Below are 12,554 nucleotides of genomic sequence, written 5' to 3'. Positions count from 1 at the left end.
ACAAAACTGTACCCATCTAGATGGTTTCCTCTCGCAGGCCTCACAATTAAAGAATACGTTTTTGGATAGAGGTTACCAACCAGATTCTTTGGACAAAACCATTAGAGAGGTGGCTGATATGGAAAGATCAACCCTGCTGGCCCGACGTTTGAGAACTAATGGTGATAACAAGGTTTTTAAAAATTGCTTTTGTTACATCATTTAGTACGCAACATTATGAGATCAAAAAAATTATGCAGAAACATTGGGCTGTAGTTAAAAACGACCGGGTCTTGGGCCCGGCCCTCCCGGAGCGCCCCAATGTTATTTTTAGGGGAGCCCCCTATTTGCGGCACCAGGTGGCCCACAATGTCATTGAAAGGCCACGGAAACCTTTATTCTTTCCAGAATTGAAGGGCTTCTACCCCTGTAAGAGATGTAACATCTGTTCTCTGAATGCTTTCAAAGGTAGAAAGATAGTTAAAATTAGGTCTCAAATCACCGGAAGAGAGTACCCTATCAATTCCTTTATTACTTGCTCGACACCGAATGTTGTCTACTTGCTCCAATGTAAATGTGGAAAACAATACATCGGGTGCACTTTGCGCACCATGCAAATACGCATGGGGGAGCATGTGGCCAACATTCGAAAGGGCTTTCCCGGCCATAGTGTGTCGAAGCATTTTGATTTGTGCCACCACAAAGATCCTCGTAATACCTTATTTGTGGCATTTGACCATTTTGTTCCTAATTGGCGAGGAGCCAACGCCAAGAGAGAATTATCTCGCGCTGAGACACGCTGGATTTATATTTTAAAAACATATGTTCCGTTCGGACTTAATGTCGACTGGGATATCAATTGTTTTATTAACAATAGCTGATTTTAACTGGTTGGGGAAATATACATATGGTTTTTTAGATCATGTTTTTTTACTATATGGTCTTTGTATCTATGTCTTTTATATTTACCGTATTTTTCGGACCATGAGGCGCACTTAAAATCCTTAAATTTTCTCACATATCGACAGTGCGCCTTATAATGCGGTGCGCCTAATGTATGGCTGTGTTTTCCCCTTCTCATCCCAGTTACCTAGAACTGATTTATGTGGTACACGGCGCTCAAAAATCTGTCAATGTTAATCTGTCAATGTTTTAGCACGGCCTTGGTAAGCTACGAAGCTGCACTGCTTTGATTGAGCATTACGGCCATCGTAGTCAGGAGGTGTGTGCATACCCGCTGCCCCAAAAATGGCTCCTGTAAAGATACATGCTTACGAAGCAGATTTCAAACTCAATGCTGTCAGTCACGCAATACAACATGGAAATAGAGCAACTGCGAGAGAATTCAACATTAATGAATCAATGGTACGGAAGTGGAGGAAGCAAGAAGACGCCCTGCGCCAGGTAAAGAAGACCAAACTGAGTTTCCGAGGAAACAAAGCAAGATGGCCACAGTTGGAGGACAAAATTGAACAGTGGGTTATTGAACAGAGAACCGCAGGTAGAAGCGTCTCCACTGTCTCTATTCGACTCAAAGCAACAGCTATAGCACGCGACATGGAGATAAACGACTTTCGAGGAGGTCCCTCTTGGTGCTTCCGTTTTATGAAAAGGCGTAATCTATCCATCCGCACAAGAACTACCATCTCGCAGCAACTGCCAAAGGATTACCAAGAAAAGCTGACCATTTTCCGCACCTACTGCAAGATCAATGAACAGAAGATCCGGCCAGAACACATCACCAACATGGACGAGGTCCCCCTTACCTTCGATATCCCCGTAAACCGTACTGTCGAGAAAACAGGGACCAGTACGGTATCTATACGCACTACGGGAAACGAGAAGTCATCCTTCACTGTAGTTCTCGGTTGCCAGGCTAATGGCCAGAAACTACCACCCATGGTAATTTTTAAGCGGAAGACTTTGCCGAAAGAAAAGTTTCCGGTTGGCGTCATCATCAAGGTTAACCCGAAGGGCTGGATGGACGAGGAGACGATGAGTGAGTGGCTGAGAGAGGTTTACGTCAAGAGACCGGATGGCTTTTTCCACAAATCTCCGTCCCTATTGATCTGTGACTCCATGCGCGCCCATCTGACCGATACTGTCAAAACCCAAGTGAAGAAAACTAATTCAGTGCTTGCCATCATTCCGGGTGGATTAACCAAAGAACTCCAGCCGTTAGATATTGGTGTCAACAGATCATTTAAAGTTAAATTGCGAGCTGCGTGGGAGCATTGGATGACAGAAGGCGAACACACATTCACCAAGACAGGGAGGCAACGCCAAACAAGTTACGCCACTATCTGCCAGTGGATCGTGGATGCCTGGGCGAAGGTATCAGTCTCCAGTGTCATCCGAGCTTTCAGGAAGGCCGGAATTATCACTGAACAGCCAAGTAACAGCAATGAGACTGACTCCGATAGTGATGATAATGATGACAGGGATCCGGACGTGCTTGATGCCGAGATCGCCCAACTGTTAAACTCAGACACTGAAGATAAAGACTTTGATGGATTTGCGGTAGAGGAATAAGCTGAAACAGTGAGTGTATTGTTTTGTATTGTATTTCACTGAACAATGTTGAGAGTTATTGTTAAAAACCATTTTATGGTTATTGTGAAAGAGTTGAATAAAGTTTGACTTATCAGAGTTTTGTGTCATTTAATGCGCCTTATAACCCGGTGCACCTTATGTATGGAAAAAAACACGTTAGCGGTCGATCATTGATACTGCGCCTTATAATCCGGTGCGCCTTATAGTCACGAAAATACGGTATTATGATTACTGTTTCTCTAGAGATTATATATATTTTTATGTCCCCTTCCTTTTTTGGCTAACCCATAGGGGTGTCAATACTTCTTCATAGTAGATTTTATTTAGTATTGTACATCTTTTTTTCATATATGAGTATATACAATCAGTTTTTTACTGTTTTAAATGGTTTTAGTAACTCTTTCTGATTCAATTAAATTTTTGTGGGTTTTATATGTCGGGTTGGGAGTGCCGCAATATGCACCGTGTCCCGTGTATTCTTTGCAATTTTTATATCTTTTACCTGTAATGGCCTCTTCTACCACTAGATGGAGCCCTATGGTAATGGCCGATACGAGTTTTAACTCCATATATTTTAATAATAGAGGGCATCACAGGTTAAGTCCAAGGTGCATATCATGCTGATATAATAAGATGATCTTTTAATTCTTGCATTGTAATTCTTAGTCCACTTAGTTGTGATTAACGAAGGCTATTGACAGTGTTCATCACTTCCGCCCTCACGGGCCGCTGTGCAGTTGCGTCACTTCCGCCCTTAGCAGTCATTGATTGGCTGTGAAAGCGGAAGTACCGGACACATTGGGGATTTATTGGTGTGACTGTGGTGCCCGGTAACCACGCCCCTGACGACGTCACATCTGTCATTTGGTCCGGCGGTTCTGGACACCACACCTGTCACACCCCTCCTGACGCCGGCTCACCTCAATATCGCGGGACGCCGTGATCTATGATGTCTGCTTGTTTTTGTTCTATGTAATGTGAGTATAACTTTTAATAAACGTTGAGTGATCAGTTTTGCTGGATTACGCTATGGTCTCCTTCCTCCTTCCTTTCCATTTGGGTTGCCACTAACATCTGAGCTATCATAAGCTATACCATGGCTGTTTGTTATACCCTGGAGAGTTAAGAAGTTGCTGGAGATGACCCATGTCCATTGTCTGTGGAAGAAAGAGTCCATCCTGAGTGGTTCTGTCTCAAGTTTGATTGACCTGTCCATTAAGTTGGGGGTCCAGTCTTTTTGGTAAGCAGCCACCTTTATCCATTCATCACGGGTGTTTTCCTTCTGCTCACCATATCTTGGGACCTCACCTTCTTTTTGGACTTTCTGCTCTCCACTCCAGATCCATGTTTTGGGGATTCATGATTCTCATGGACGTTTACGTTGATCTTGTGTGACTTCACTGCACCAATGTGTTTTTTTTTTTTTGGAATATAGTCATTACTGTTATTACCTAGCGCTGCACTATTTGATATATATTACTGTTTGAATTTCTATAGGTCCAGTGTTCTAGCTGCTATACATTATTTTGATTCCTCATACATATTCTCATCTAGCGCAGGATTTCCCCCTTGATTTTATTTACATCCAAAAAGTTACAAATAAAAAAGAAAAGGAAAAATGCCAGGGCGAGACCGCATTCAGAACACAGCACAAAACAGGGCCTAGTGTAGGAATGCGTGGCTGGCCCTTTGGACATGAGGAGCACATGTGAAAGGGTAAGGCAATGAATCAGGGCACATACACCTGACATAGCAGGGGCAAGAAAAAATTTGCTGGGCAGCATATCCTGTGAGAAGGTTCAAAACCACATGGGGTAAAAACAAAAAGAAAAAAAGGTAAAAATTGAAAAGAACATAGAAAAAACCAAACGTGGAGTATTGGTGCTCCGCCAGAACATGCGACTGAGTCCCACCAGCCATGGTTCAGGTGTAGTAGGAGTAGACAGTAAGCCCAGGAAAGAAAGCCAGGGGCTTGATTGCACTGTCAGGAGGGTAAATACAATCCACAGGAAATAAATGGCGTCACAAAGACAAAGGGTCCCAAAAAAAGGGGGGGAAGTAGGGCAGGGTAATCCATGCAGGGGTGTCCAGCTGAGGGAAGAACATGGGAGAATGACTACAAAGTAGCTCCTGGGGGGCAACAGAGGAAGGGGTCAGCAGCCACATCATCCACGGGCCTCAAGATGTTCCAGCCAGGCAATGGCCGACTCCGGATCATCAAAAAAGTGGACCCTATTCTCGCCCTCCACCCTGAGGCGGGCCGGAAACAGCATAGCATACTTCATATGCTATGCTGGTGCTGCATTTGTCAATGGACTCCAGAGAAAAGGATTTTATGGTAAGTTCTTACAAAAATCCAGTTTCTCTATCCTCCCATCGACAGGCGCAGCCTCATCTTCATCAGCTGAATGTGTTATGCTGCCCCCTGCAGGAGTAGTCTAGGCAGTAAAGATTTTACATGTACATGCCCACGGGGCTGTCCCCGCAGGCAGGACCTAGGTTTCCTGCTGGGACTCCGGTCTCAGTTTTTTAATTATTTTCCGAATAGTTTATTTTATTTCTCTTTACTCACTTGCTAGTGTCAGGGAACCCCCCCCCCCCCGCTTGGCCTACGAGCGTGAGCAGGTTATAGTCCCGCACTAGACCTCGCCACGACGGTGCCCCTTTCTGGATGGGGACGAGTGGATGCGACGACCTGGAACTCCCTGAGTCGCAGCGTACCCCTTGGCTGGCAGCACCCCAAATTCGGGTTGGAGGAGGTCTGTCTAGAGCGGAGCCCCACCCGGTCCATGGTATGGTGAGTAAATGTAACCCCCCCCCCCTTGCCCCTGGTGGTCTTGGGGAGATTTGGGCCCTCTCCTGGGGATAATAGGACCTGTACCGCCTAAAAGATCCCCCTGGCCTGCCCAGTACCAGGTCTCTGTGCCTTTCTCCCTCTCCCATCCCCGCAGGGGGGGCCAAGTGACTGGGGGTGCCCTGAGGGGGTAGCATCGTACCTTGTGGATTGCTGGGTCTTGTTGTAGATCCTGTAGGTCTTTATTGTGTTGTGCCCCGGCCAGATGGCTCGCCGTGGGCGCCTCCATCTTAAGTGTGGACAATGTACAGCTTTTTCCCATTGACTTGTATGGGGCAGCCATTTTCCCTGAGCTTCCTATTGTAATGTATTGGCAACCATTTTTGTGTAGTCCTCTGTACTGCACTAAGCAGCGTGACCTTTTACATTCAGGCGTGATCACTTCCTGTGCTTCTGCTTCCTGCTGCTGGCCGAGGTCACTTCCTGTCTCTCTTCTCCATGTGCTGAGGATGAACAGTAGGGTTTCTCAGGAGGTGGTACAGTACTGGGGCATATCCCTGCACACTCTGCTGTTAGTGTATTTTAAAGGGGTACTCTGCAGACCGCTGCGATCGGTGGTGGGAACCGCGATCGGGGCTTCTTAAAGCCACAGTACTCCATTTTTGGTAACTTTAATTATGGAGTCCCAGGCTTTGAATTCACCCTCAGACCCACACTGTGCGACTCCGGTACAGTCCGGATCGCAGTCGCTGGCCACGATTTTAGCAGTTCTGGAAACCCTGGCAACCAAAGTGGATTTTGTCATAAATAGGGTTAATAGCCGGAAACGGCCGCTGCCTTCTCCATCTTTGGTGGTGTGCTCTGATTCAGAGGCTGATGTGGTTGCCCCGGACGCCCCCCTACCTGAAGGGTCGCTGTCTTTGCAGTCAGATGGTGAAGAGAACCTGTCTTCTTCAGCTGCAGCGTGGGAACGCGCTTTGGTGAAAGCCCTGATTATTTCAGGGTGGGAAACTTTAAAATTGACTGATGAGCCCACGCCGGCAGGGACACGGGTGGCTTTGGCTCCCGCAAGACTCAAAAGCCTGGAAAGGTTTTCCCTTGCTCGGCACCTTTCATGATATTGTGAATGACCAATGGCAGCTCGTTAAGCAAGTGCTAGTGGTGCCAAAACGCTTTAAATGCTGGTATCCTTTTGCTGATACGGTTTCTAACCATTGGGCGGTGTCGCCTAAAGTGGACCACCCTGTTTCCAGGTTGAATAAATCTACTATTGTGCCTGTGGAAGATAACCCAGTTTTTATGTATCCGGTGGACAAGTGCGTGGAATCCCTTTCCCGCCATCTTCACGTGTTGGCAGGTCCCATTTTAAAACCGGTCTTTGCGTATGTTTTGGTTTCACAGATGGTTACGGAATGGATTAGGGCACGGAAGGGGTCCTTGGACCCTGAAATAGTTCCTCCAGAACAGCTGGAACTTTTGGACCAGGTGGCCCAGGCCCTTGTGTTCCTGTGTGATGCGTCCATGGATGCGGCTCCCCTGGTGGCCAGAGTCTCGGCTGTGGGGATTGCTGCCTTACGATGCGTGGTTTGCCTGAAGAGCTGGTCGGCTGACCAAGCTTCCAAGAAAGCCCTGAGATCTCCCTTTTCTGGGAGAATGTTTGGTGACTCCTTGGATGAGTTGATCAAAGGTCTGACGGGCGGGAAGAGTATGCTTCTTCCTCAATCCTCCAAAGATAAAAGGGCCTTCCTTTACTGCTCAAAGACATTTTTTTTTCGTGCCTCCGGGGCGCAAGAAAGGGGTAAGCCGTTCAGAGCTTCTGGAGGGGCTAAAAAGCATTGTAGCACCCTTGTCCGGTGCTTCAGCATGAAGGGGCCCTGAACTTCCTTCATTCAGAACAATTGGGTTCGCGAGCTGGTTTGTTCCGAGTACAAGAACACATTTTGGTCCCGGCTGGGGGACAGGTTTTTTCAGCAGTTCTGCCGCAGGAAAGCTCTCAGGGTTTCTATTCAAACCTGTTCACGGTGCCCAGATAGGAGGGCAAGGTGCGTCCTATCCTGCATTTCAAGGCTCTGAACCGTTTTGTGCGGTTGCAGAAGTTTCGAATGGAGTCCATTTGCTCAGTGGTGGCATCATTGAACCAGGGGGATTGTCTGGCCTCCATCGATATCATTGATGCGTATCTCCACGTCCCCATATTCAAGGGACATCAAAGATTCCTCTGCTTTGCGGTGGCAGAGGAGCATTTTCAATTTGTGGCATTACACTTTGGTCTAGCCTCAGCTCCCAGAGTCTTTACCAAGGTCCTGGCCCCGAGGCTGGCTTTGTTACGTCAGCGAGGTATCTCGATTGTGGAATATCTGGACAGCCTTCTGTTGCTTTCAGTCTCCTATTCGGATCTGTCGGGCAACATCTCGATTACAGTTCAGACCCTTCAACAATCCGGGTGGACGATCAATTTCCAGAAATCTGCTCTGACGCCATCCATGTGGGTCACTTATCTGGGGCTGACTCTCAACTCTACTCTGGCGAGGGTCTTTCTCCCCTTAGACAAGCTTCAGAAGCTGCAAAGGGCGATTAGATTGCAGATGGAATCCGATCGGTCCTCCCTGCGGGCCTGAATGAGGGGCCTGGGTCTGATGGTGTTGACCTTCGAAGCGGTCCCGTTTGGTCAGTCTCATTCCTGGCCTCTGCAGAAAGAGATTCTGGCAAAATGGAACAGGGACCCTCGGTCATTGTACCAGAAGATTAGTTTGAGTTATCTCCTGAACTCGACCCTATCCTGGTGGATCCAGTCTCCTGCTTTGTGTCAGGGCAAGTCCTTCCTGCTGGTGTTCTGGACTGTGGTCACCATGGACGCCAGCCCGTCAGGCTGGGGTGGAGTGCTGGGAAACCTCTTTACCCAGGGGACTTGGGCGTCAGAGGATATTGATCACTTGCCTGAAGGTGGATGCTTTGACACACGATCCCACATGAACCCATGCGATTGTGAAGATCTCCCAATCTTTTCTGGGTTCCAGCTGTCCCCATTCAGTCTATGGACTGACGGGCACACACTAACAAGAACGTGCTTACATATTAAACCTCCAATCTTTGTTATTTACCTTCCTCATCCTGGCACCCAAGTACGGGGACGAAAGCATTCCAGCTCTTTGTTTTTAGAATACTATGGGCAGGCATACACTCTAAAGTGTCATCGGACAGATTCTACCGCCATTTTAAGGTTTCCCCTGAAGAAGGAATTCTGTTGTGTCTCTGAAACGCGTTGGGCACTCACCTTTATACAGCGGTATTTGTATCTGCCTCATGACCCTATGAACTGTACATAGCTTGCCATATGTTTTTAATCATTTTTGTTACTATAACTTTCAATAAATTTATATAATTGTATATGCTTGTTTCAAATTTATTATTTGTGCCTTTAAAGTCCCACCCCAAGGGGAATTCTTTTCCGAGGAGTCTTCCTTGCCAATCAACATTCTGGGGCTCAGAGTGATCAAGCTCTGCCGGTTTCACTGGACAAGCCGGCTACGCGGTTCTCCGGTTCAGATACAGTTGGACAATGCCACGGCTGTGGCCTACATCAATAATTTAGGGGGTACCAAGAGTGCCCTGGCGGCCAAGGAGTGGCCGAAATTCTGGTTTGGGCGGACGCCAATGTTCCAGCTCTTTCTGCTGTCCACATCCTGGGTGTGGAGAATTGGCATGCGGATTACCTGAGTCATCAGGTGTTGGATCAAGGGGAATGTTTTTTTTTTTTTACATTCAGCTACCTCCCCCCCCCCCACTGGGGACACTCATTCGGCTCTATACTGAGCAAGCGTGCCGCTGGTCCTGCCCCACTCCAACACCCCCACCCCCCTCTCTTCTTCACAGGCGGTGATTGACAGCAGTGGAGTCAATGACTCCTGCTGCTGCTTCTGTCCAGTAACGAGGGAGCTGATGCTCTCGGGCACAGTGCTGAATCGAGATCGGGCTCAGGTGAGTTTAAGTGGGTGCAGGGGGGGGGGGTGGTCTGCATATGGAAGCCTTTTTAACCTAATGCAGAGAATGCATTAAGGTAAACAAGCTTCTGCCTTTAGAAACCACTTAAAGCTTCAGATATACTTTAATATATCAGAACATGTGTGCTAAAAGAGTAAAGGGTAATTAACATATTCATGCTCTCGTAATGTTTTTTCTCTATTTCTTTCAGATATTCTACATAGTCAAGGGGATAATCATGCTGAAACTACACAAATCAGTCCACATTTTAGAGAGTGGTGATTTCTTTTACCTCCCCCCATGTAAGTGACTAAAGAGTTGATAAAGAGAGACTCTGGCTACATTTTTTTTTTTTTTGCACAAAGCTTTTTACGGTAAATATGGTAATAATAACCCTTTCTGTGCCACCAATCTATTCTCTAGTCAATTACTACACTGCTTCCCCAGCTCCTATATTACATGTGTATTGATTGGTGGTCCATTTTAATGACCGCTTTTTATTTGGTGTTCCTATAAAAATTACTATTTTATAAAATTTTTTTTTTTTTTTTTTAATGCCTAAAAAAATCCCATTTCTTTGAGTTAAAAATGACATTTATATGGGATGTAACACCTTGGCCTAACTGAGACTCTATACAAATAAAGGTAACAATTGTGACCTGCTTTCTTAACTCTTGAAAAAACTGATTGGTGTGCCCATTATTTTAGATGTAAGTGAGAACAGCAGTAATACGTGGCTAATGCGTATAGAACACTATAAGGGCTCTTTCACACGGGCGATCCGATCAGATCCGCCTGTCAGTTTTTTAGGCGGATCTGATCAGATCCTCCATGCAGCTCTATGGGGCAGCGGATGTCAGTGGAGACACTTCCGTTGCCATCCGTATCCGATCCTGTCTGTGAAATCTGGACGGATGGTAACCCTATTTTTCCATCTGTTCAGGGATCGGATGAGAGCGGACAGGCGGTCCGCTCTCATCCGATCCCCCATAGAGAGCAGCGGGAGCTGTGACACCTCCTTCTCCGCTCTGCAAGCGGAGACGGAGCTGTCATCCGCCGGCTCAGCGGGGATCGGCGGATCGATCCCCGCTGAGCAGCACGGATCCGCCTGCGGAGGCGGACCGTGTGAAAGAGCCCTAAGTAGCATTTTAGTAACCACTAGAAAAAGGGCCTCTTCTCAACTGCTGGCAATATGGTTTACTATTATAAATTGTTAAGGCAAGCTAGCCTAATGTTGAACTGTATATTACCCATAGAGTCTCACTGTCATTCAGTTCTAGATAAATTTTCCTTCCCCACGGGTATGGTGAATTGTTTATACAAGTTAAATCAAAATAATAACATGAATTTTCTGTTTCATCAGGTAACACATATCATATGAAAAACCATGGCACAGAAGACGTGGAACTTATTTTCACACAGATCAAGTCTAGATCTACTTGAAAAACTGAGCTCACCCTTAAAGGAAATAAGATTTTTTTTTTTTTTTTTTTTAAGTTACATGCCACATACATACCAAATTAGTTGTGCTTCTGAAGTTTGCTAAATGTTCCAAAAAATACTTATGTTCCACACTTTCTGCTCTAAGTGCCACCATACCTATTTGGGAATTGGGCAGTGGACAAGGAAGTCCTTTGCCTATGCTTACATACCTACTCAAGATGACTGATGCAGGGGCTTATGAGAGCTCTGCAGCAGTTATGATGATATTTGGAATTTATCAGTAAACAGGAAAACAAGAAACTCCAGCCATTCAGCTATATGCACAGCTGAAATACATTGGTGACCTTACATTGAAAGTGTCTTAATGTTTTTGCACAGTCAGGCAGAAGTTCGCATTTATAAAATAAAAAAACACTTGCCAATCCTTCCTAGCCACCTAATCGAAAGCAGACCAACTCTAGCATCTCTGGTAAAATCTGACTGTATACAATCTCCTTTAGTTTTAACAAATTAGGCGGGCCGTTTTACTATAGTTTTTGGTAGAGCTGAAGGAAATTTTACAATTTGATTGTATAGTGTATGGTCATTTAAGTCTATAGGGACATACTAAATAGGAGTTGCAGCTCCGTGTGTCCATTCAGATACGGAGCTGTGGTTGGGCCCCACCCCCTCTCTATCCTGATAGGCTGACTTTGATTGACAGCCTCGGGAACCAATGGTGCTGCGGTTGTGTCTCAGCCAATCAGAAGGGAGAGTCCCGGATGGCCAAGGGACTCTTGGACATCGCTGGACAGAGATCGGCTCTGGTAAGTATAAGGGGGTTCTGGGGAGGCTGCTACACACAGAAGGATTTTTATCTTAATGCATAGAATGCATTAAGATAAAAATTCTGACTTTACAACTCCTTTAATTAGGTTTGGGGGCAAGGTAGGGGAATGGTGTTTTTTTGTATGAACGTGAACTTGTCCTTTAAAAAGCTGTTAATATTGTAGAGGTTTTTAGTTTTAATTTTGTATCTGGACTTGTTTAATATTTTCATGTTGGTGTAGTTTTATTTAAAAGTTACTTGTCTGTAGATTGGAACTGTAATGTAATATGTTCAACATTGCATTCTGAATCTATGTAAATTAAACACCGTTTTGCAACTTTGTGTCATTTTGTTTTATTTTGGTAATTAGTGTCAGCAGTATTCTCAGTGAGTGCCCTAGTTTCACTGTACACAGTGGATATAAAAAGTCTACACACCCCTGTCAAAATGTCAGGTTTCTGTGATGTTTAAAAAAAATGAGACGAAGATAAATCATTTCAGAACTTTTTTCACCTTTTAATGTGACCTATAAACTGTACAACTCAATTGAAAAAAAAAAAGCAAACTGAAATCTTTTAGGGGGAGGGGAGTAAAAATAAAAAAAAATAAAATAATGGGGTTACATAAGTGTGCACATCCTCATAACTGGGGATGTAGCTGTGTTCAGAATTAGGCAATCACATTTAAACTTATGGTAAAGGAGTAAGTACACACCTGCCATCATTTAAAGGGGCTCTGATTAACCTCAAATAAAGTTCAGCTGTTCTAGTATGTCTTTCCTGACATTTTCTTAGTTGCATCCTACTGCAAAAGTTAAGGTCCACAGAGAGCTTCTAAAGCATCAGAGGGATCTCATTGTTAAAAGGTATCAGTCAGGAGAAGGGTACAAAAGAATTTCCAAGGCATTAGATATACTATGGAACACAGTGAAGATAGTCATTATCAAGTGGAGAAAATATGGCACAACAGTGACATTGTCAAGAACTGGCCGTCCCT

The 12,554-nt window shown here is 45.3% G+C and overlaps 1 protein-coding gene across 1 annotated transcript in view; it reads left to right on the top strand.

Annotated features, from left to right (window-relative positions):
• CENPC (centromere protein C) overlaps positions 1–10,806 on the top strand; it is a gene marked incomplete at its 5' end in the record, with an annotated part of 583,906 nt that extends 573,100 nt beyond the window's left edge. The window contains 2 exons of the mRNA XM_082243417.1: positions 9,519–9,609; positions 10,671–10,806. Coding sequence (XP_082099543.1) covers positions 9,519–9,609; positions 10,671–10,750 — 171 coding nt within the window. The 3' untranslated portion in view covers positions 10,751–10,806. The remainder of the gene's footprint in view (positions 1–9,518; positions 9,610–10,670) is intronic.
• Between the last annotated feature and the right edge of the window lie 1,748 nt (positions 10,807–12,554).

The sequence above is a fragment of the Pelophylax lessonae genome, assembly GCF_965119305.1.
Source record: "Pelophylax lessonae genome assembly, chromosome: 1".
Lineage (NCBI taxonomy): Eukaryota > Metazoa > Chordata > Amphibia > Anura > Ranidae > Pelophylax > Pelophylax lessonae.
Note: the sequence above shows the minus strand (reverse complement) of the source record. Positions and strands in the feature narration are given on the sequence as shown.